The 22,549-nt window shown below is 37.6% G+C and overlaps 2 protein-coding genes across 4 annotated transcripts; both read left to right on the top strand.

The window, feature by feature from the left end:
* Window positions 1-11,131: 11,131 nt before the first annotated feature.
* Window positions 11,132-16,792, top strand: LOC125201538 (putative late blight resistance protein homolog R1A-4). 3 transcript variants are annotated; one of them, XM_048099695.2, is made up of 6 exons: window positions 11,132-13,805; window positions 14,155-14,887; window positions 15,332-15,560; window positions 15,884-16,005; window positions 16,124-16,453; window positions 16,525-16,792. In XM_048099695.2, exon 1 carries the CDS (start codon window positions 11,166-11,168, stop codon window positions 13,800-13,802), a length of 2,637 nt encoding a protein of 878 aa, XP_047955652.1. In that variant the 5' UTR covers window positions 11,132-11,165; the 3' UTR covers window positions 13,803-13,805; window positions 14,155-14,887; window positions 15,332-15,560; window positions 15,884-16,005; window positions 16,124-16,453; window positions 16,525-16,792. The 3 variants fall into 3 exon arrangements, with proteins under 3 accessions (XP_047955652.1, XP_047955653.1, XP_047955651.1); XM_048099696.2 differs by having other exon boundaries at window positions 14,155-14,353; window positions 14,818-14,887; window positions 16,124-16,792; XM_048099694.2 differs by having other exon boundaries at window positions 16,124-16,792.
* Window positions 16,793-17,561: 769 nt separating this feature from the next.
* LOC125201539 (putative late blight resistance protein homolog R1A-10) lies at window positions 17,562-20,653 on the top strand. Its single transcript, XM_048099699.2, has 2 exons — window positions 17,562-20,301; window positions 20,407-20,653. Exon 1 carries the CDS (start codon window positions 17,678-17,680, stop codon window positions 20,270-20,272), a length of 2,595 nt encoding a protein of 864 aa, XP_047955656.1. The 5' UTR covers window positions 17,562-17,677; the 3' UTR covers window positions 20,273-20,301; window positions 20,407-20,653.
* Window positions 20,654-22,549: the final 1,896 nt, after the last annotated feature.

The raw sequence follows: 22,549 nt of genomic DNA on the forward strand, positions 1-22,549 counted from the left end.
CTCTCGAAATATGCACATTTTGCGGCATTGCCGACCCGATTTGACGCTCTTCGCGTGGCTCACTTGTTTATCACCACGGTGGTGCGCCATCATGGTTTCCCGAAAACGCTAGTCTCTGACCGCGACTCAGTTTTCTTAAATGCCACTTAGGAGGAGATGCTTCGTTTGAGTGGTACTAAGCTCAACTTCTCCACAGCTTATCATCCACAGTCGGACGGGCAGACGGAGGTCCGAAATCGGGGTTTAGAGCAATATCTTCGCGCCTTTACAGCAGATATGCCGTCCAAATGGTGCAATTTTTTGCCATGGGCCGAATTAGCCCTTAACTGCTTCCACAACGCGTCATTGGGGACTTCACCTTTCAGGGCCTTGTATGGTCGAGACCCTCCCCTTCTTGTTGCGGTCCCACCGTCGGCGAAAACACCCCCAAAGGTGGCTGAGCTGATTCGCCAACGAGGCCAGCTACTGGTGGATCTGCGAAGAAATCTCGATCAGGCGCAGCAGCGGATGCGAGACTCAGCAAACAAGAAACGGAGACATGTTGAATTTGAGGTGGGTGATTGGGTGTGGCTGAAGCTACAACCTTATCGACAACATTCAGTCGCTAAACCGCTTTCGGCAAAATTGGCACGGAGATTCTACGGCCCATTTGAAATTTTGCAGCGCGTAGGTCCGGTGGCCTACCGATTAAAGCTTCCGGATGGCAGTAGGATCCACGATGTCTTTCATGTGAGCTTGCTGCGTGATTTCGTGGCTGATGAGCATACTCCGCCACACGCGAAACTGCCAGAGGAATTCATAGGTGATCGACCTATCGTGCGGCCGGTGTGCTTCCTTGATTCTCAGATTATGTGGAACAAAGGCAAAGCAGAGGAGCATGTTTTAGTCCAATGGTCGGATGGTGTGGATGCTCCGACTTGGGAACCTTTGGCGGTCATCCAGAAGCGGTTTCCAACCCTCTCCCTTGAGGCCAAGGAAGCTCTTAACCGGGGGGGAGTTGATAAGATCAGCCCGCGCAACGAGCCAGCGACCAAGGTGGGAACAGAGGAGCCAAGGAATGAGGAAGATAGAGCAGAGGAGACAGAGGAACAAGCTGCAAGCGGTGAGCACGAGGTGAACGGGAAGGAGGCTACGCCGACAACCGTATCGACGACCAGAGCACTGCGGCCGAGAGATAAGCTGAAGCAGCCGCAGAAGTTTGTGAATTACGTCGCTAAGTAGCGACTAATTCTATAGTAGTTATTTCTATTATCTTTTCCATTATTCTTTATTTAATTGTAATTTCTGAATTATATTTTGAGTCGAGCATTTTATAAGCTCCGTTCGGGTTTTCTTAGTTGGTTCTTTCCCGAACGTATAGGTTAGGTCGAACCAACCCTAGGGTCTTAGTTTATATAAATAGGCCTATTTCATTATTCTTGGGTAATCAATGAGAATCATATTTTGACGGCCTACTAAATTGTGCCACAAGAAACACCCTGAATCTCGCTGCCGACGAGGATCTCCCTCGCGTCCAGCCTTCTCCGTCGGAAAACTCCGCCGACCCAAAGCTCTTGGGCGCTCGGAAGTCTACGACCTCTGTTTCTTGTTCGATAAATCACGTTAAGTGGGAATCCCACTTAACAGTATAATATATGCAAACCTATGTCTTTGTCGCAGTTGGTTGACTTGGTGTCTTGTAATCCAGTTTTCCAAGTTCGAATCCTCTAGCATCATAAATCCCTTTTTCTATTTAATTTATCCTAGTCTTTTTTCCTCTTTCTTTATGCTATTGTAATATAATGTGTATATTCAACTCTCTCTACTTTCTATAGTTTGGAACAAAATGTCGATTTTTTTCTCTTTTACGCCACAATTATGTTAAATTTTAATCTTTGTTCCTACATAATTGAAAATTCGTTTTCATCGATATTATTATTATTATTAGAGTAAAAGTCAAAATTGGTCATCAACCTATGACCATTTTACATTTTTTGTTCTAAATATTATCTTATATATTTTTTTTCCTGAACATATGGAATTTTGATCATTTTGATCTTCCGTCAATATTTCCGTTAAAAATTAATGGTCAACAGGTTTAATTCCAATTTTGACAAAATTAAACTTTTAATTGTGATTTTTTACTCTCTAATTAATTCCTTAATTATTTTTATAAATATTCTAAACCCCTCTCAGCTCAACCCCTAAAAATCCAGTCTTGAAGAAAAAATCGGCATCCCAAATTCAAGCATCAGCAACTGATTTTGATCCAGGTTTCCTTCAACAGGCCATCCACCTGGTCCAATCATCGCCTCCCACGTGGCAATCCGCGTTTCTCAGCAACGCCGCGATCTTCGTCTTCGGATTGTCGCCGCCCAGATTTGCGGAGGCGTTCTTGCTCGGAACCCTCACGTGGCACGCGTTTAGTTACTTGGGGTTCCTTCTTGTGGCCACTTACTTTGTCATTGTGAGCTCCCTTGATGATCACCTAATTATTTTCCTAATACATTTTTTAATCCACCCTTCACATGCGTGGTAATGGAGCCCGCTATCATATTTTATGTTTGTGAGAGGTGGATTAGGAAATGTATTAGGAAAAGAATTAGGTGATCCATATTGAGCTCCATGTTATCATTAATGTTGTTGAGCTAGATTGTGTTTTCTTTTTAGTTGTGAGGGAGCTGAATTTGTTGGAATTTGGAATAATGTGTGTTTTTGCTTTGACTTATGCGTCAAGATTTGAAATTTTAATCAACTATAAAATAAAAGTTAGACGTTTGATTGTTCAGGAATTTCCTTCTTGCATAAGGCTGTCTGTTTATGTTTTTTTCGTTTTTTTTTTTTTAGAATTACAAGCTAATTAGGGTTTGAAGCTTATTTTGTGTGTTTGACATACTTGGATTGTTGGTGTTGATCGGTGTTGCAGCAGATTCGTATTGAGAAATCAAGAACTTGATTGAGAGAATTTGGGGAAATTATTGTGTATTGTGTTAAGAGAAAAATTGGGGATTACAACGCTAACTCACGGAGTTAATATTGACCTAACTGACATCTCATTTATCTAACAGAAAACTAAAAGACTTAAATCCTATGGCTAGGATTTAATCTCCCACAATCTCTGAGATGGACGGCTGCTGAAGCTTCCAACCCAAAGGAGCTGAACACATCAACGATCCTTCCTTCTCTCTCATTCCTTGTGCCTTAGCCATTGCAACTAAGCAATTAACTCTCACAAATCTCCACCTTCATTGCTTAGATGAAATCACTCGGTATTCCCGCCTTTCATACCAACCATCTTTAGACAAAGCTCAAACTTCTCCTTTGGCAGTGATTTGGTTAGCATGTCGGCCGGGTTATCTGCCGTGTGAACCTTGAACAGCTTTACCGTTCCTTTCTCCACCTCTTCCCTCACAAAATATAGCCGCACGTCGATGTGCTTACTGCGCTCATGGAAGACTTGGTGTTTTGCCAAACTCAAAGCCCCATTGTTGTCACAGCCAATAGCTACAGCCTGCTGCTCCACCCCAAAATCAGCAGCTATACCCTTGAGCCAAAAGCTCTCTTTCACAGCCGAAGTTAGGGCTATGTACTCAGCCTCTGTGGTGGACAAAGACACCACCTTTTGCAGGCTTGATCTCCAACTAACAGCCGTACCATACATAGTGAAAATGTATCCAGTTTGAGATTTTCTGGTATCTATACTCCCTGCAAAATCACTATCACAGAAACCTACCAGAGCATCTTCCCCATTGTATGAGCTGCTACTAAACAATATTCCCTGATCCCTGCTCCCTTCAGATACCTAAGAATCCACCTTAAGGCCAACCAATGATCTTTACCATAGTTGCTCATGAACCTGCTAGTAGAGCTAATAGCCTGAGCTACATCAGGTCTGGTCCCAATCATAGCATACATTACACTCCCCACTATGTTAGCATAGGGAATGTTCTGCATCTCCAGCCTCTCTTCTTTCCCTTTTGGTCCCTGCTCCACAGTCAACCTGAAGTGTTGGGCCATAGGTGTTGCAGTTGATTTTGTAGTCTCCATCCTGAACCTCTTGATGACTCTGGAGATATAGTCACTTTGGTTCAGCCAAATCTCCTTTCTTTCTCTGTTTCTCACAATATTCATGCCCAGAATACGTTTGGCTGCCCCCAAATCCTTCATCTCAAAAGCTAGACTCAAATCATCCTTGACTTTCTGAACCTCAGCCTTTGAAGCACCTGCCACCAACATATCGTCTACATATAGTAGCAGATAAGCAACTGCCACACCTTTCTTCCTCTTTATGTATACACATTCATCATAAATTGATCTTTCAAAACCATTCCTTAGCACAAAATCATCAAATTTCTTGTGCCATTGCCTACTAGCTTGCTTTAGTCCATATATGCTTTTCTTGAGTAGGCATACTTTGTCTTCCATCCCTTGCTTCACAAAACCTTCTGGCTGGCTCATGTATATGGTTTCCTCCAGATCCCCATGTAGAAAAGCTGTTTTCACATCTAGTTGTTCCAACTCCCAGTACAGCTTAACCACAACAGCCAATAAAATCCTAATCGAGGTATGCTTAACAACTGGTGAGAATACCTCAGTGTAGTCCACTCCATGTTCCTGAGTGAACCCTCTTGCCACAAGCCTTGCTTTGAACCTAATGAGCTCATTGTCTGCTGTCTCTATCTTCTTTTTGAATAGCCACTTGCAGCTCACAATTCTGGTTTCTTGGGGTAAAGACTAGTTGTAATGATAAAAACTCTATCCATCTTTTAAGCTATCATGGTCTTTGATTTAAAAGTTTGAGTAACAGGTGCATAAGTAACGAATTGCTTGTTTGCCTTGATTCATGCTATTACCCGAGTGAGATTTGAGCCAAAACTTCATTTTTTTGTGTGATTTTATCATATGCTTGTTGTTGTTTCTAGAACTTGCTCCTAATCATATTAAATCTACATAGTGAATGTGAATTTAGGAGATGACGTTAGGCATTCTTTGTTTTTCCCTTCACAAGTGTATATTTTTGTCTTAATCCCTAGTTAGCCCTCCTAGCCTAAAAAGTATTCCAATGTCAAATAATTGTTGAGTTACCGTCAAAGTGATAAGCCTACAAACTTGGAAACACATATGGGGTGTTGTAAAAAAAAATGGAGGTATAAGCTAGACGAAGTCTAGAGGAAGAAAAAAAAAACAATAAATTTGTGGAGGTATAAGCTAGACGAAGTCTAGAAGAGTTATTGGTTGGGTTCCTAAATAAGTGGAGGCTAGATGAGAGGAAGAAGTTCGACAAAGTCTTACTTATCTGAGATTTGTATTGGAAAATAGTCTTTTGTTGGGAGTTGTAGTATGTGGGTACTTGTGCTTCTTATAATTTTCAGCCACTTAAGCTTAAATTTTCCCTACCGTCCAAAGAGCCACGTTACAACCTTAATAAGTCCTTTCTGATTTTAAATTCACATTCACATTCTAGTAGAGGAGATGTTTGATTTTGAGCAAGCATATGGTAAACACTACTTGTATTTTGATTTGAGAGTATTATTTCTATATATACACTTTTGAGAGTGAGATACACATACACATATTTTGAGAGAAGCATGAATCCAAGGTGATATACGAGTTAGTAGTAAAAGTGCACTCAACGGCTTGACTTGATAGAATTTGTATTGTGATATGTTCTTTTATTCCATACTTTTTGAAACAATGATGATGTCTAAACCCTTTAAATCCAAGTCTTCTATTAGTTCTATTTCTTCATTGCTCGAGGACTAGCAATTATGTAAGTTTGGGGGAGTTGACATACTTGGATTTTACATGGTTTTAGAGGGTGGTTTTGTATGAATTTGATCACATTTTGTCTATTATTGGGCATGTTTATATCCACTTCTCCATTATGTTGGTATGTTGACCATTTTATTAAGAGTGTGTAGAAAAAGGTACAAAATATGTGGATGCGCAGCAGCCTTGTTTTGGGACAATATTTACTGGAGATTTTGAAGTCCAATAAGCCTATAATGCATATTAATCTCTTCGTCTTCGAAAGAGCTTCGCGTGGGTATCTCGTACGCCTCAATCGGAGTTCGGTAGAAGAAGTTATGGCCATTATAAGAACACTGCGTAGTCCAGAAACCTCCACGCGGCCGGGTGAATTTATACACTGTAAATTCACCCGGCCGGGTACGACGATTCTGCGCTAAAAAGGTCAGAAAATGGTCGAAAATCATCACCCGGCCGGGTGAAATTTCCTCTTTATAATTCTACCCGGCCGGGTACGTTAATTTGGCGTATTCTTTTGCCAAAAACGCGATTTTTTATGGTTGATTAAAGGGAAAATGGCATAGGGTTCACATCCATTCAACATCTACCGCCTGCAACACTCACACACACCCCCAAGAACACCTTTGAGAGAGAGAATTGAAGATTGAAGACTTCCAATCGGAAGATTGAAGTTGCAATTCCATAGATTCATTCTCACAGGAGTATCTTAATCTTTTCTCCATGTATTTCATTGAATCTTGTGTTTTAAACATGGTTTTTGTGAAGAACACGAGTAGCTAAACACCTTTTTGTAGAATTCTTGGTGATGATGCATTAATTTCATAGTTTTTATCCAATTAATCTTGTTCTTACCTTGCTCTTGTAGTTATTTGATTATTCTTGGGTTTATTCCTTTCAATTGCTTGATCACCACTTGATTGTTTAGGATTAATTAGATTAATCGGGAGATGAAATAATTAATCTGGAAATAAGAATAATTCACACCTTAATGCAATAAAACTCGGGAGAGTTGAGGTTTTGAGTGAGGTCTTTGACCTAATCGAGCTTTTGGGAGTTAGGGGTTTTAGGATTAGAAGGGGACTTCAATCCTAGCACCTAATCTACAGGTTTCTCACCTCAGGAGGGGGTTTAATCTATTAATGTGGTTGACTTAGTAACTCTAGAGACACCAAAAGGTAAGGAAATTTGATTGGATAAGAGTTTGGAATTGTGCATCGGATCCTTGAGTTCTACAATTTTCTCCATATATCTTTTCACTCCGTGTTTACTCGTTTTCATTTAATTAATTGCTCATTATATGTTTTTCGTAGTGTTAAAACAAACCAAACCTTTCCCGATTCTCTAGATAGTAGTTAACGTTTGTTCGTGGTAGTTAAGTTGATACGAATTTGTCTCTGTGGGATACGATACTCTTGCTTGCTAATTACTACACTAGCCCCGTACACTTGCGGGTATCACTTGTGTTAAAATAAGTTGAGTCAGTGTTTAATTCTAATGATGGGTTTATAAAAATAATTATAAATATTTAGAATATTCTAAATATTCTAAAATATAAAGCTAATTACTCTTTCTGATGATGGTTTTAGAATATTTATAAAAATAATTAGGGAATTAATTAGGGAGTAAAAAATTATAATTAAAAGTTTAACTTGGTCAAAATCGAGATTAAATCTGTTGACCGTTAGTTTTTAATGGAAATGTTGACGGATGACCAAAATAATCCAATTTCCATATGCTTAGGACCAAAAACGTAAAATGATCATATGTTCATGACCAATTTTGACATTACTCTTATTATTATTACATAAAAAATGAAAATATTATATATTAATTATTTCGAGCTTCCGACGTCACCGATAGAAAGGTCAAATGGGCCGGGCCGACCCAGCCCAGCCCGGGCCTGACCCATCAATTAAATGGTGCGAGCTTGGGTTGGGCTTAGTAGATTAATTGGGCTCCAATTGAGTCTTTTTACAAACCCAGGCCTGGCCCAAGCCTAGGCCCACTCAAAGCCCGACCCAGCCCAGCGGAATCTAATTATGGACTTGATTTTATACTATTAGCTCTTTTAATAAGTTATTTATGCATATACATATATCAACCTTGTACGTGTATATTACGTATACGAGTGAAGATGAATATTATTCCTACATGATAACATATCCAATAACCATATTCAGTGGCGAACGCAGGATTTTTATACTGGGGGGTCCAAATTACATTAACGATAGTTGCATATTTTTTAGCGTTGACGATTGTATAAACAACCTGAGACATTATGAAGTTGCGAGGGTTTGAGATGCATTTTTCTCCTCTTATGTGGTGCTTCGTATTTATCAATTACATTTTCTCTTCTCCGATACATTTTATATTCCCTCCGCCCATAAAAAAATAGTCTCATTTGTGGACGAAAGTAAGAGAGATGAGAGAAAAAGTAATAAAGTAGAAGAGGGGATGTAAAAAAATAAGAGAGAAAAGGTGAAAAAAAGCATGAAAGAAAGTTTCTATGTTGGAAATGAGATAATTTTTCGTGGACAGAGGGAGTATTTTTATTTGATTTATATTATGCTCTTACTTTTTTTTTTATTCCGGCCTACGTTTTTTTGCTTTGGATGTCTAGGTGAAAAAATTGCTCACAATTAAAAAGAGAGAAATCAACTAAAGGAGCCATTTTAGAATTCAAAAGAAATACCAGCAAGGGGATTCGAACACACAATCAAGTAGCTCCAGGACCAGACCACCAACCAACTGAGCTAACTAGATACTTGAATAATGTTTTCTAACTATACATAATATAGTAAATAGCAAAATGGGTGGGGGTTCCTTAGAACCCCCATACCCCCGCATAGGTCCGCCTCTGACCATATCTCCTAGTTAATTTATTACTAGATACGTGGAGTATTAAATTTGTATATTTGTTTTCTATTAAGTACATAGATTAGTTATTGACTAATTTTTAATTCGATCAAATCGGTTTTATTTGAACCGGTTTTATTATTATTTATATTACGTATTTACTAAATTACTCATTATTATATTTTATCTTAAAAAAAATAGTTTTTGATATTTAAATATCACATCCAACTAAATCGATCATATCTAATGTTCCTAATCCATCATATTTACATTTGCTCATAATACTCCTCTCCACGTCAATTTTTTTATAAATTTTCCTTTTCTTCTTTCTATGGTACGGATAAATAATACTCCCTTCGTCCACAAAAAATAGATCACTTTGTGTATGATACGAGTTTTAATGTAGAATTGATAAAGTAAGAAAGAGGATGAGAAAAAGTAGATAAAGTAAGAGAAATAGAGAGAAAAAGTGAGTAAAGTATGAGAAATGAAAGAAAAAATGGGAAAGGTATGAGAAATAAACTTTCCATTTTTAGAAATGGTGCTATTTTTTGTGGATGTCCTAAAATGACAAAAGTAATCTATTTTTGTGTGGACGGGAGTGAGTATATTGTACTAATGTGAGGGCATAAGCGTCAAATGGAGTATTGCTGCATCCTAATCTCTGGAAAATTATAAAAACTAGTGTTAACCCACGTGCAATGCACGACGGAATATTTTTTTGTCATACGATTTTAAATTGTATAAGATTTAAAATAGAAAAATATACTACTATAAAATAAAAATTCAATAAATATATACTCCTTAATTCATTTTACACCTAAAGATATTAATTTAAACATATTTAAAATAGAATTAAGACAAATACAATTATTTGGACAATGATAAAGAGACTATATTATTAAGTGTTGACATTTTTGAAAAATATATTTAAAACAATCCCTTATATTTCTCTACTAAAAATAATAAATTATGTAAAAATGAAGATAAAGAAATATTGGGATAAAATTCTGGAACCATATACACGCAGTACTCTAACTATTGTAATCAAAGGGGAAAAAAACAATAAATGAAATGGAAATTAAGAAAATTAGTCAAGAAAAACATCTTTACGTAAGACAAATTACATCACGGTTAGTGCTCTCGGATTGACGTATTTTCCCCAAAGATTAAACGACTTCCTCCTAACATATATAACGTCTCAAACCTGCTAGACACCTATAAACTTGATGGGGCTCCAAATTCGAGCAAAACAATATTCTTAAAATGTGCAATAAAATGTTGAGAGCTTGAGAGAGAATGAAGAATGTTTTGTTAGTGTGTATTTCATCCACAACTCTATGCCTTTTATAGGTATACAATTAGTACATGAGAGATCATAGAATTAAAATATCAAAAATTCTAAAATGAAGACAATATATGTTACAAATTTGATAAATATTCATTATTCTATTTAAATATTTGTAACCTCCAATGATTCATTGTAGTGCTTTAAGAATTAGTCAAATGCTCATAAAAATATCTAAATAAATATTCATGAGAGTTACTTAAAATATTCAAATTGGTTCATAACTTATAAATATTTCAAAATAAGGACAAACATATAAATATTTAAAAAAAATCAAAACTTGCCTTTTATATATGTATAGATAGATATCTTAGTGGGCCCACAGGCGACGGGCCCCACTCTAAGAAGAAAACGCCATTTAATTTGTGCTTTTTTGTAGCTTTATTTTTTTAAAAATATCCAATTTATTGATTGATGACCAATGATTTCACTTAGCCAATTATATAGGAGTGAGAACTGACAACTTTAAATTGAGAGAAAAATAATAAATTTTGGTTAGTCTTGCAATTTTAAAAATAAGACAAAAAAACATGCAATTTGAACTTTTTTGCAAGACAAAAATTCATAGTGAAAGTATATCCGATATTATAGCCGAGATAACGTAAGTCAACAACGTCGTCTATTTAAAAAAGATAACGACATCGTTTTGTTGAAAACTTTAGGCGGCCAATAATGGCGAATAAATCCAAACTGAAACGTTTTTTTTTTTCAAATTACGACCAACCACGCGTGCGTCACCAATGACTGCGAAACACTAAATAATTGCTGGCCATTATTTAATAATATCCTTAAATTTTTTTATCCAATCCTAACAAAAGCGATCAGCTTTATTAACAAAATATGGAGACGGCTTTAGTTAAGAGATTGCATGCGACATTCGTACCAAAAATTATTTTCTTAATATGTAGCCAGCTTATACTCACTCTGTCCCGTAAAAGATATCTCATTTTTCTTTTTAGTTTGTTTCATTAAAGATGTTATATTTTCATTTTTAGAAAAAGTTCTCTCTCACAATAATATAAATATTTTATTTTCTCTTTCCACTTAACACACAAACAAAACTACCAGAAATCCCGTGTCGTCCACAAGTGTGACATCTTCTATGGGGACCGAGGGAGTACTAATGGACATCCTAATCAATACATGTGATTGGCAATACAAAATCCCACCACCATCAAACGCCGTTGGCAGCTCCTCGCAACTCTAGCCAGTGATGGTGGCTTATGGTGCAGCCATTTCTCTTAAGAATATGATTGAACATATTCTAGAATCGTCTCGGCTTTCGCTGGTTCTTCCCTCTCCACAAATCATACAATCGGCCTACGAGGCCATGTGTCACTTGCAGAAAGCTCTACTGAAATTGGACGACACAGGCTACAACAAGATGAGGACGAAGGTGAATGCTTTGGATGATCGAATCAAAGAGGTCGTATGGGAATTCGAAGATTTACTAGAATCCCATCTCTACGATCAAATTCTTCCACAGCTCGAAAGCTCAGGAGGTGTGAGAGATCACTTGTCTTTCTCCATAGATCTGCAGAGTCTGCGGCAGAGTGTTGATTGTTTTGTCGAGAGGGTGGCGGTGATGGAGGCGGAATACGAGGTTGAACTAGTGAACATGCCTGAGGAAGAAGGCGAACCTGTTTCTTCAAGAATTGATTGTCATCGAATCAACTCTGACATGGTTGGATCATCTCCATCTCAAATATTTAAACAAGTGAGGGATCATCTTCTTGAATTCCAAGATGAGCATGTGAATTGGTTATTGGTTACTGGGATGGTAGGGGTTGGAAAGACAACTCTTGCTAAGAAAGTATTTGATGATCCAATAATTCAGAGACATTTCGAGTTTAGAGCATGGGTCAAAGTGGGCAGAAAGTGTGAATTCCATGAAACATTACGATGCATTCTAGCTCAAGTGGATCCCAACACTCACCACCAAATGTCTGACAACAAGAAATTAGTTGGAGTCTTGGAAGAGCGGTGGAAGGATAAAAAATGTCTGATTGTGTTGGACGATGTATGGGAATGGGACACACAACTAATGGATAACTTGCGAAAAGAGAATGTCCGAATCTTGCTTACAAGCAGGATAAGAATTGAAGAATCTGCGGTTCAAGAAGTAATCTTGTTAAATCTTGAAGATTGTAAGAAATTACTTGGCGAGAAGGTGTTTGGTGAAGAGGGATTCCCACCTCACCTTGATGAATTGGGAAAGAAGATTGCTTACAAATGTGAAGGTCTTCCACTTGTGGTAGTCATAGTTGCTGAGCTTCTATCCAAACAAGACAAGACCATAGAATATTGGACCGAGGTAGCTACTAAACAACATAATTCAGTGTTCGTGGATGCATATAATCAAATATTAGAGGTACTTTTCCCAAGCTATGACTACTTACCTCAATATCTAAAACTATTTTTTCTCTATCTTGGAGCTTTCCCTCCATACACCGATATCGTACTACCTCGTCTCATTAGTCTATTAAGTGCTGAAGGGTTTCTTGAACCGAATGTAAACCAAACTTTGCTAGATTTTATTGTTGAACGCTTAGGAATGCTTAATGGCTATTATCATCTGGTTCTATTCAAATTACCCGTAAGATCTTGGTTTTCATTGAGAGAGTGTCGCGTGCATTCTTGTTTACAGCACTTGTGTAAGAAAGAAGCTAGTAAGATCAAGTTTCTGCATGTCTTACAAAGTTACGATGATGTTATGAAAGACCAACGTCGGTTGTGTGCTCATAGTCACATGTTGTTTGCCTTCGAACAAGTGTACGATTCAATAAGTAGTGATTGTTCATCTACCATTCGTTCTTTCCTTTGTCTTGGTCCTTACTACAAATATCCGGTGCCAATACATGCCATGAACTTCAAGTTGCTCAAGGTACTTGATGCTTATCCAGTCCGATTCTACCATATTCCACTTGAAATTCTTAAACTAGTTTGTTTGAGGTACCTGGCCCTAACTTGCAACCAAGATCTTCCAGTTTCCATATCCAACCTTTTTAACCTTCAATTCTTGATTATCAAACCACATTTTTACATTAAAAAGCGTGGAGTTGTGTCATATATGCCAGAGCAAATCTGGGACATGCAAGAACTTCAATATATTGAAGTGAATGGAAGAGATCTACCAACCCCTAATTCTGATGCTACTTTGGACAAACTCTGCTCTCTTCATGGTGTGAGTGCGAAGAGTTGCTCTAGAGAAGTTCTCAAGAGAATTCACAATTTACAGATATTAAGTATTGAGGTGGAATTGGAGCCTTACAATGATGACGATGATAGCAGCCCATTGACTCGTTTGGATTGTACCTTGGAAGAACTCCATAAGTTGGAGTCATTTACATACCACGTTGTGAATCCTGAGATGAAGTATGAGTACTTGGTTCCTCTTTCAATGTTCCCATCAAGTCTGACAACCCTGCATTTGTTTGGCTTAGGGTGTCCATGGAAACACATGAATGACATTGGTTTGTTGTTACCAAATCTCAAGGACCTCAATTTATACCAATATGCCTTTCGAGGCTTAGAGTGGGATATAGAATCAAGGCGTTTTTTGAATCTCAAGACACTTGTAATTGAAGACACTGATTTGGTGCGATTGAGGGCTCAACATGGAAGCCTTCCTAGGCTTGACCTCTTAAGCATACGGCACTGCTACAAATTGCAGCAACTTGACTGGATGTGTGATCCCTCAATTGACACAACACATACAATCGAATTAGTTGAGTGCAATCCATTACTTGTCGCATCTGCCAAGCAACTAAGTCCGGAATCTATGTTTACAGTTTATTGGTACTCTTCCTTCTGGGATGAGAAGTCAAAGCAAAGACTCTTAACTGGTTAACAGGTTAACCTTCCTACTCCTAAAATACTTGTGCTTGTGATTTAAACTTGATGTGTTTTGTTTATATCTTATTGCAGTACTTGAGTTTTAGGTTGTTGGCTGTTCTTTTTCTTACTAGTTAATGAGAATTTGACATCAAAATGACCAAGTTTCATAGATTCTGTTGATGAGATTTACTTCACTAAGGATAAGAGGCATAAATAGGACTCTGTTGATGAGATATACTACTTCACTAAGGAATATGATGCATTGAAATGTCTTAGGATTGTGATATATAGTTGCTAGCATGGTTGGTTTTGACAGTAAGTTTTATTCTTTTTTTTGATAGATTTTTTTTTAATGTTTTTTGAAGGTTGGATTATGAGAAGTTTAGGACCTTTTGATTTCTTGATGTGTGTTTATGTGGGAGTTTGTTACCACTGGGAGGAGTTTTGCTGCCATGAAAGATTATCAAACAGATGGAAACGAAGAAATGGTTGTTCTTGAAGAAATGGTTGTTCTTGGAGCAATGAACATAGCCGGTTTGACGACGTTTTGCTATTTTACTACATGTATTGATGTACTTGCGTAAATCATAAAGTTTGGTTAAATTCTTTGACATGCTCAATTTTAAATCAGCCAAAAACCATGAAGTTTAACATTGTTTGTAACTGTTGTGAGAGCTTGATTTACGTCCAAAATTTGGGTTTATATCTTCGTTTCAATCTTCGTTAGTGTGGCAGCGCACTTAACAACTACTTGGCCGTGTCATCAATTTGAAACACCTGTGCGATACATCAACAATATTGCTACTCAGCTCATATTTGTTAAATCTCGCACACATCAAATGTGACTCTATTGTGAGGCGGACGGAGTAATTTTTTTACTTGAATATTGGATGGAAAAGAATTTGACTAACTTTTAATTTGCTAATAAAACATTTTACTACTACTCTACTACGAGTTAGATATTATGTTTAGCATGCACTCAGGGCAAAATCTAAGGCTCTGCAATCTACATTTCACTCTGTTTTCAGTCTATGCCCAAATTCTCGACTGTCTCCTCTTTTCCACCTCTCACAAATTTCCCATTCGCCGCCGCCAAAGGTAACTCTCACCTCATATTATAAATGCCAACAATGTTTTATTGATGGTTAAAATGTTTGTTGTTTTGATTTATGTCTGATTATTGACTAAAACGCAGCTAGAAAATTGTCTGTTTGATTGAATAGAGAGAAAAGATTGATTCTTGCATTATGTCTTGTTATTGAATTTTGCAAAGAGGAATATAAATAAAAAGATTAATTGGTAGTTTATCTTTAATTTTGGGAACAATGAGAGCTCTGGCCTCTGGGCGTGCTATTTCTGGCTGAAACCTATGTTTACATAAATATTTGATTTGTTGATAATAATAATAATACATTGGTATATGCTTTATCTGTTAAGTTCTCTGAGAAATCAGAGATGCCTTAAAAACTTGTGGAAGAACTAGTTTTCGTTATTTCTGAAGTCATTGTTAATTATTTTTCTTTAAATATTTGTTAATCATAGAGAACACAGAAGTACTGAACAAAGACGAAAGGTTGGGGGATGTAGAAGTGAGCTGTGCCGAGTCAGTTCCGAGTTCAAGCACATTTGCCGTAATTGTGACTTCATTGAATGGGGATTGTCAGTTATCTGGTCCTTTGGTAGTCTTTATAGTCGGGGAAGTTTTTAGACCGGTGTCAATAAAGAGGAGAAAAAGGTGATCGTTGGCCTAATAGCCATGTTGTTGAGTAAGGTGAGGCTTTGGATTCACACGGCGATGTCATTGATGAGTTACATTTCATGTTCTGGTATCTATGTATACATATATCTGGATGTCGAGGGGGTGTGTGAGCATAGATTAGCCATACTTTGTAGTCACATCTTATCTTGAACTAATATATGATCTACCACTGAAATCTTGATGGATCACTGGTTCGGTTGCAACTGGACTAAGTCATTCGTGTCACAATCAGTGGAAATGACCCTCCTATGTTTTTTGAAGGATATGAATAAATATTGCCCTTTTTGATTCTTGATATGATTAATGGAGTTGATATGTGACCTTTGATATCTCAGGTGACTTCACTCTTTGGGCTTTTCTAAATGGCCGTCTCGATCTTTCTCAAGCTGAGAATGTAGGCAAGCTTGTAACATCTAAGTCGGTGTTTACAGCAGATGCTGCACTGGCAGGATTGCAGGTAACATTTTATGTTTCATATTTCATAGGATCCTGTGAGTTGATTTGAATGAATAGTGATTAAGAGCTGGTATTTGTGGTTAATCCTAATATATCTCGGGTTTTCTGGTCATAATCAGAGGCAACGTGAGCAGCTCGTTCAAGAAAGATCATCATATTTCAGTTGGTTATCGTGCTGTCATTTCTCTCGAGAATTCCATTCAGCGTATTCTATAATCATCTCCCAAATTTCACTTGTTCCTCCCTCTCCACAAGTTATACGACAGGCCCATGAGTCCATGGATCGCTTGCTAAATGTTCTGCTACAGCTGGACGACACCGGCTACAGAAAGATCAGGATGATGGTGAATGCTTTAAATGAACGTATCAAAGAGGCCATGTGGGAATTAGAAGATTTACTAGAACCATCTCACCCATGAGATATTCTACAACTCGAAAGAAGCTCGAAGGTGAGAGATTGCTTGTCTTTCTCAGTGGATCTGTTGAGTCTGTGACAGAGTGCTGATTGCTTCGTCTGTAGGGTGACGATGATGGAGATATATTGTACGAGTTGAACTGCTTTATATGCTTGAAGAATAAGACGAACCTATTTCCTCAAGAATTAATTTTGGTGGAATATTTCCTCAAAGATGGTGGAAATTATCTTCTTGTAGATGGCAGGGGTTGGAAAGACAACTATTGCCAAGAAGGCATTTAACGAAATTACTTGAATTGTTGGATTTGTTGAGATATAAGATATATTTATTAGATCGAAAAAAATGAAATTATACTAGATTGAGGTTTGTTTACGTAGATTGAATTTTGCCAAGAAATTAGCACGTAAAATTGTCATTATAGTTCATTGCCACTCTTCTTTTTGAGATGAGAAGTCGTAGCTTGACTCTGATATAACATTGGATGTGTTTTGGACTTTTGGTAATGTTATGACATACTCCCTCCGTCCCGCTTAAGATGACACGTTTTCCTTTTTAGTTTGTCCCAACCAAGATGACACATTTCCTTTTTTGGAAACTTTCTCTCTTCAATTAACACACTCAACCACTTTTTTCCACCCCTATTAAAATATTCACCTTTCTTTCTCTCTCTATTTTAATACTTCCACCCACCTTTCTCTCTCCAATTAAACACATTAACCAATTACTCCTAAAATCCCGTGCCGGCTAAGGAGTGTGTCATCTTAGCCGGGACGGAGGGAGTAGGATGTTAGGTGATTTTTTGGTTACTAGTTAGTCTATGAATGAGAATTTGGCATATAAAATGAGATGGTTGTTTCAATTGAAAATTATTGTTAGACTTTTGTATTAGCAATGCTGATTGTTGACTTTAATAATTATGGTTATATTTAAATTATGGTATTAGACAAATTGAGAAGCAAGATATATGATTGGATGATTTTATGTTGTATTTTCGGTATGACATTATTTAAAAGGGTATAGTTTATTGACCATTTGTTACAAATTTAGATTAAACAATATAGGATGAGTGTTATGTTGTATTTTCTGATTTGTTATTCCATTAACCAGCTCATTGCCTACCAATTGCAGCCTACCATTTCATTATACCACCACAACCAACCAACCGCCGTCACCAACTCCTCCCTCTTCACCACCACATCCGCCACCACCAACAATTGCAGCCTACTCTGCCTTGGTCCTTCATATTTCCATCAAGTGATGGCGGCTTATGCCGCAGCGGTCTCTCTCAAGAATACGATTCAGTGTATTCTACAATCGTCTCGCATTTCGCTGGTTCCTCCCTCTCCACAAATCTTACACCAGGCCTACGAGGCCATGTGTCGTTTGCAGAAAGTATTGCTGAAGTTGGACGACACAGGCTACAGCAAGATCAGGACGAAGGTGAATGCTTTGGATGAACAAATCAAAGTGGCCATATGGGAATTCGAAGATTTACTCGAATCTCATTTCACCCATCAGATTCTTCCACAACTTGAGAGGGATCACTCGTCTTTCTCTCTAGATCTGCAGAATCTGCGAGAGAGTGTTGATAACTTCATCGAGAGGGTGGTGGTGATGGAGGAGGACTACGATATTGAACTGCTGAATATGCCTGAAGAAGAAAGCGAACCTATCTCCTCAAGGATTGATTTTTGTGGAATCAACTCAAAGATGGTTGGATCATGTAATTGTTATAAGTTTACCAAGGATAATATTCTTGCAGAAGATCAAGGAATTTGCTTATCCGTTATTGGGATGGCAGGGGTTGGAAAGACAACTCTGGCGAAGAAATTATTTGACGATCCATCGATACAAACACATTTTGAGCTTCGAGCATGGGTCAAAGTGGGCAGAAAATGTGAATCCAATGAAACACTAAGATGCATTCTAGCTCAACTGGATCCCAACACTCGCCATCAAATGCTTACCCAAGGAGAGGACGACGATGACTTTGAGAAATTAGTTGGAGTCTTGGAAGAGAGATTGAAGGATAAGAAGTGTCTCATTGTGATGGACGATGTATGGGAATGGGACAGACGACTAATGGATAGATTTCCAAAAGAGAATGTTCGGGTCTTGCTTACAAGCAGGCTTAGAATGGAAGGATTTCCATTTCTAAGAATGTGCAAGTTAGATGAAAAAGAAAGTAAGAAATTGCTTGGCGAGAAGCTGTTTGGTGAGCATGGTTTCCCTTCTCATCTTGAGAAATTAGGAGAGAAGATTGTCAAAAAATGTGAAGGTCTTCCGCTTTTGATAGTCACAGTTGCAGAGCTTCTATCAAAAGAAGACATGACCACACAATACTGGAATGAGGTAGCAGAAAAGCAACATAATTCAGTTTTCATGGATGCTTATGATCAAATATCAGAGGTACTCTATCCCAGCTACGAATACTTGCACCAACATTTGAAAATGTTCTTTCTCTATTTGGGCGCTTATCCTCCATATATTGATATCCATAAAACTGAATTCGAGCATCAGATGATTGCTGAAGGATTTCTTGAACCGATTAGAGAACACACTATACAAGAATATATCAAGATTTGCTTAGCTATTCTTTTTGACTGGTATAATCTTATTCTACATGAAGGCAATTTAAATTCTTGGTTTTCACAACACAAGTTGTGCGTGCATTCTTGCTGGCAGCACGTGTGTAAGAAAGAAGCTAGTAAGACCAAGTTTTTGCATGTCTTAAAAAGTTGCGATGAAGTTATGAAAGACCAACGTCGGTTATGTGTCCATAGGAACACTTTATTTTCCTTCAAAGAAGTGTATGATTCAATAAAAAGTGATTGTGCATCTACTGCCCGTTCTCTCCTTTGTTTTGGTCCTTACCACAATTATCCAGTGCCAATTCATGCCATGGATTTCAAGTTGCTAAAGGTACTAAATGCATATAGTATCCGATTTTACCATATCCCACTTGAAATTATGAAACTAGTTTGTCTGAAGTACCTTACCCTTACTTGCGACAAAGACCTCCCTAATTTAATATCCAACCTTTTTCACCTTCAAACGTTGATTGTCAGAAGGCATAATAACATTAAAAGGTGTGGAATTTTGTCATATATGCCAGTGGAAGTATGGGGCATGCATGAACTACAACATCTTGAGGTCGTTGGAAGAGACTTACCAACCCCTAATTTTAATGCTACTTTGGAAAAACTCTGTTGTCTTTGTAGTGTGAGTGTAAAGAGTTGCACTAGAGAAATTTTGAAAAGAATCCCGAATTTAAAGATATTAGGAATTCTGATGGAGTTGAAGCCTTACGATGACGGTGAGGCAAGCCCACTAAGTGGCTTGGATAATATCTCTAAAGAACTCCAGAATTTGGGGAAGCTTGTGTATTATGTACCGAACCCTGACATGAAATACGAGTGCATGGTTCCTCTTTCAATGTTCTCGTCAAGTCTGTTTATGTTGGAATTGAGTGGCTTAGGGTGTCCATGGAAGCACATGAATGATATTGGTTCGCTGCTACCAAATCTTCGAGATCTCAAATTAGACCATTATGCCTTTCGAGGACCAAAGTGGGATATAGAATATGGTTGTTTTAAGAAACTTGAGACACTTGTAATTGAAGATACTGATCTAGTGCAATGGAAAGCTCTACATGGAAGCCTTCCAATGCTTCGCCTCCTAAGCATACGGCATTGCTACAAATTAAAGCAACTCGATTGGATGCGTGATCCTTCAATGGCCACAATGACTACAATTGAATTAGTTGAATGCAGTCCCTTAGTTGCCGGTTCGGCCTGGCAATTACAGAAATCTCTCTTTAAAGTTCTTTGGTACTCTTCTTTTTATAGATGAGTAGTCTTTGCTATCTCAACTTGGTTCTGGTTAGTCTTCCTACTTAATGTAATTTGCACAAATTGTATCAATCTTTCTTAACTTTAATTTTTATTGTGATTTGAACTTGATATGTTTTTGTTATTCATTTATAGTTTTCAGTAAAATGAGAGAGCAGAAGGGATAAGACGTCGAGTTATCCTATCATTCTAAGGATTGTGATTTGTTATCGAGTCCGTTGTATTTTAAAGTCGTTTTATGTAATAGAGTTATAGTTGCGTGTGGGCATGTTATAAGCTCCTTCATGGGTTATTCTTCGTTTGGTTCTTTTCCCATGTCGTAGTGTTTGAATCAAACAAGACTCTTATTTCTTAGTACTACAAATTCTACTTAATTATGTTACCATTTTGAGCTCTGTGAACGTTAATAATATTCTCATTCTCTAACAATTTATTTCTTCTTTTCTTGTGATTCTTCGAAAAAGTGTTGTGCATGGTTTACACCTATTTAGTGGACGTCATGTAACGTTCAAAATTTAAATACAAAAAACTGAAAGATTATTAATTTCCAATATGAGTATATTGAAAAATAAATTTAGTCGTATAAATAACAAAGTAATACTATAATCGTAGTCTAGTCAACTCTAGTCAGTTTCACTAGATTTGAAAATAGAAAATTAAATTTAACATTTTCATTTTTATAAAATTAGCCCATGATGCAAATGAACGAAGAAATTACGAGAATAATTAACTGATGGATAAAAAGAACTCAACTAAATTGAGAACTTCAGAGTATAAAACTCAATGTCAAAATATATAATCAAAGTCTGTCTTTTAAGTTCTACAATGAAGCCTTTATATAGGCAAAAGAAATCCTTAATTTCTAGAAAGTAAATAACTAAGAAATCCTAAACTTATGGAAAGAAATAACTAAAAAGATAATAAGCAAAAATAACTAAAAAGAAATAATCAAAAAGGAAAACCTATTCTATTAACTAGGAAATAAATAAAACCAGAATAATAATTTGCTTAGCCTCTAAGTCATATATTCTAGAACTGCATCATACTCCCCTTCTTGAAAAAGACTCGTCCTCGAGTCTACTTTGTCTCCATTGTCATCCCAATTTGAATATGAAGCTCTAGAAAAATCTTCCATTTCAACATTAGGCAAAGCCGTGTGATTAGCTGAATGAAAATTGAACTTGGTCAATTTGAGTCCCTCCAATTCTTCATCTGGAAATGGCTTTCCATATGCTTCATACCCATTGGTAGTCCTCTTACTGTAAGCTCTCGAGCTAATGGCTCCATTTAAAGCAATCATGCAAGCATCCTTTACGAGTTCTACCAAATCCCATGCTACAAAAGCTTGAGACCACCTAGATTCAAAACGCTTCCCATCCAATATCTCAAGATTCAGTTCTCCACTATATTTTCGTCTATGAATACCACCAAAATCAGCGAAGTCGAACGACATCCCAACTTGGGGATAGATCAGCCCAAGAGGCAACAAAACCGAGGATACTATTATGTAATTGCTAGAACAAAATCCCCATCCAATTTTTCTGATCACATCCCTAATCGCCACTAAGTTATACCCACACCCAATTTTCTTCTTATCAATTTCAATCTCAACAGCAACCCAGCACAAATGAATATCCCAAACAGAAAATGCTTCTCGAACAGTGCTAAATGCATCATTAAACTCATGCATCTCCACGTAATCAACCAAAGAATCAACAGATTGGCCAATTGGCAAAAACAGAACAACCAAATTATAAGGAATTTTCACAAAACCTCCATCTGGAAATTCACAATCACGTGAGAACTTAACCTGGTCATTCTCCCACGCGTAGTCGTGAACTAATTGACGATCACCAGCGCCGTCAAAAATCCCAAACTTGAACCCAAGGAGGCGATTTGCCCCTTCAGCCTCATCTTCATCGATGGCAACGCCATCACCTTCAGCAGCGTCATCAAATATTACGAAAGGAGGCGAAGATTTACTCATCAATGCAGGGAGCTCAAAAAATATATCCTCGTCGTATACTGGCTTATCATACACCGGCATCGACAATATATCCTCGTCATATACGGGCTTATCATACACCGGTACCGAAAATATATCTTCGTCGTATACTGGCTCATCATACACCGGCATCGACAATATATCCTTGTCGTATACGGGCTTAGACTGGCCACCGTAGACGTCGTTGAATAACGAATCGTCCACTGAACGACGCTCTAACGCATTAGATCTCATCGGGTTGGATTTCCCCCGACGCTTCTCCAATCGCGCCAA

The sequence above is a fragment of the Salvia hispanica genome, chromosome 2 (assembly GCF_029641045.1).
Source record: "Salvia hispanica isolate PSC_SH4W2 chromosome 2, Shi_PSC_v1, whole genome shotgun sequence".
NCBI lineage: Eukaryota > Viridiplantae > Streptophyta > Magnoliopsida > Lamiales > Lamiaceae > Salvia > Salvia hispanica.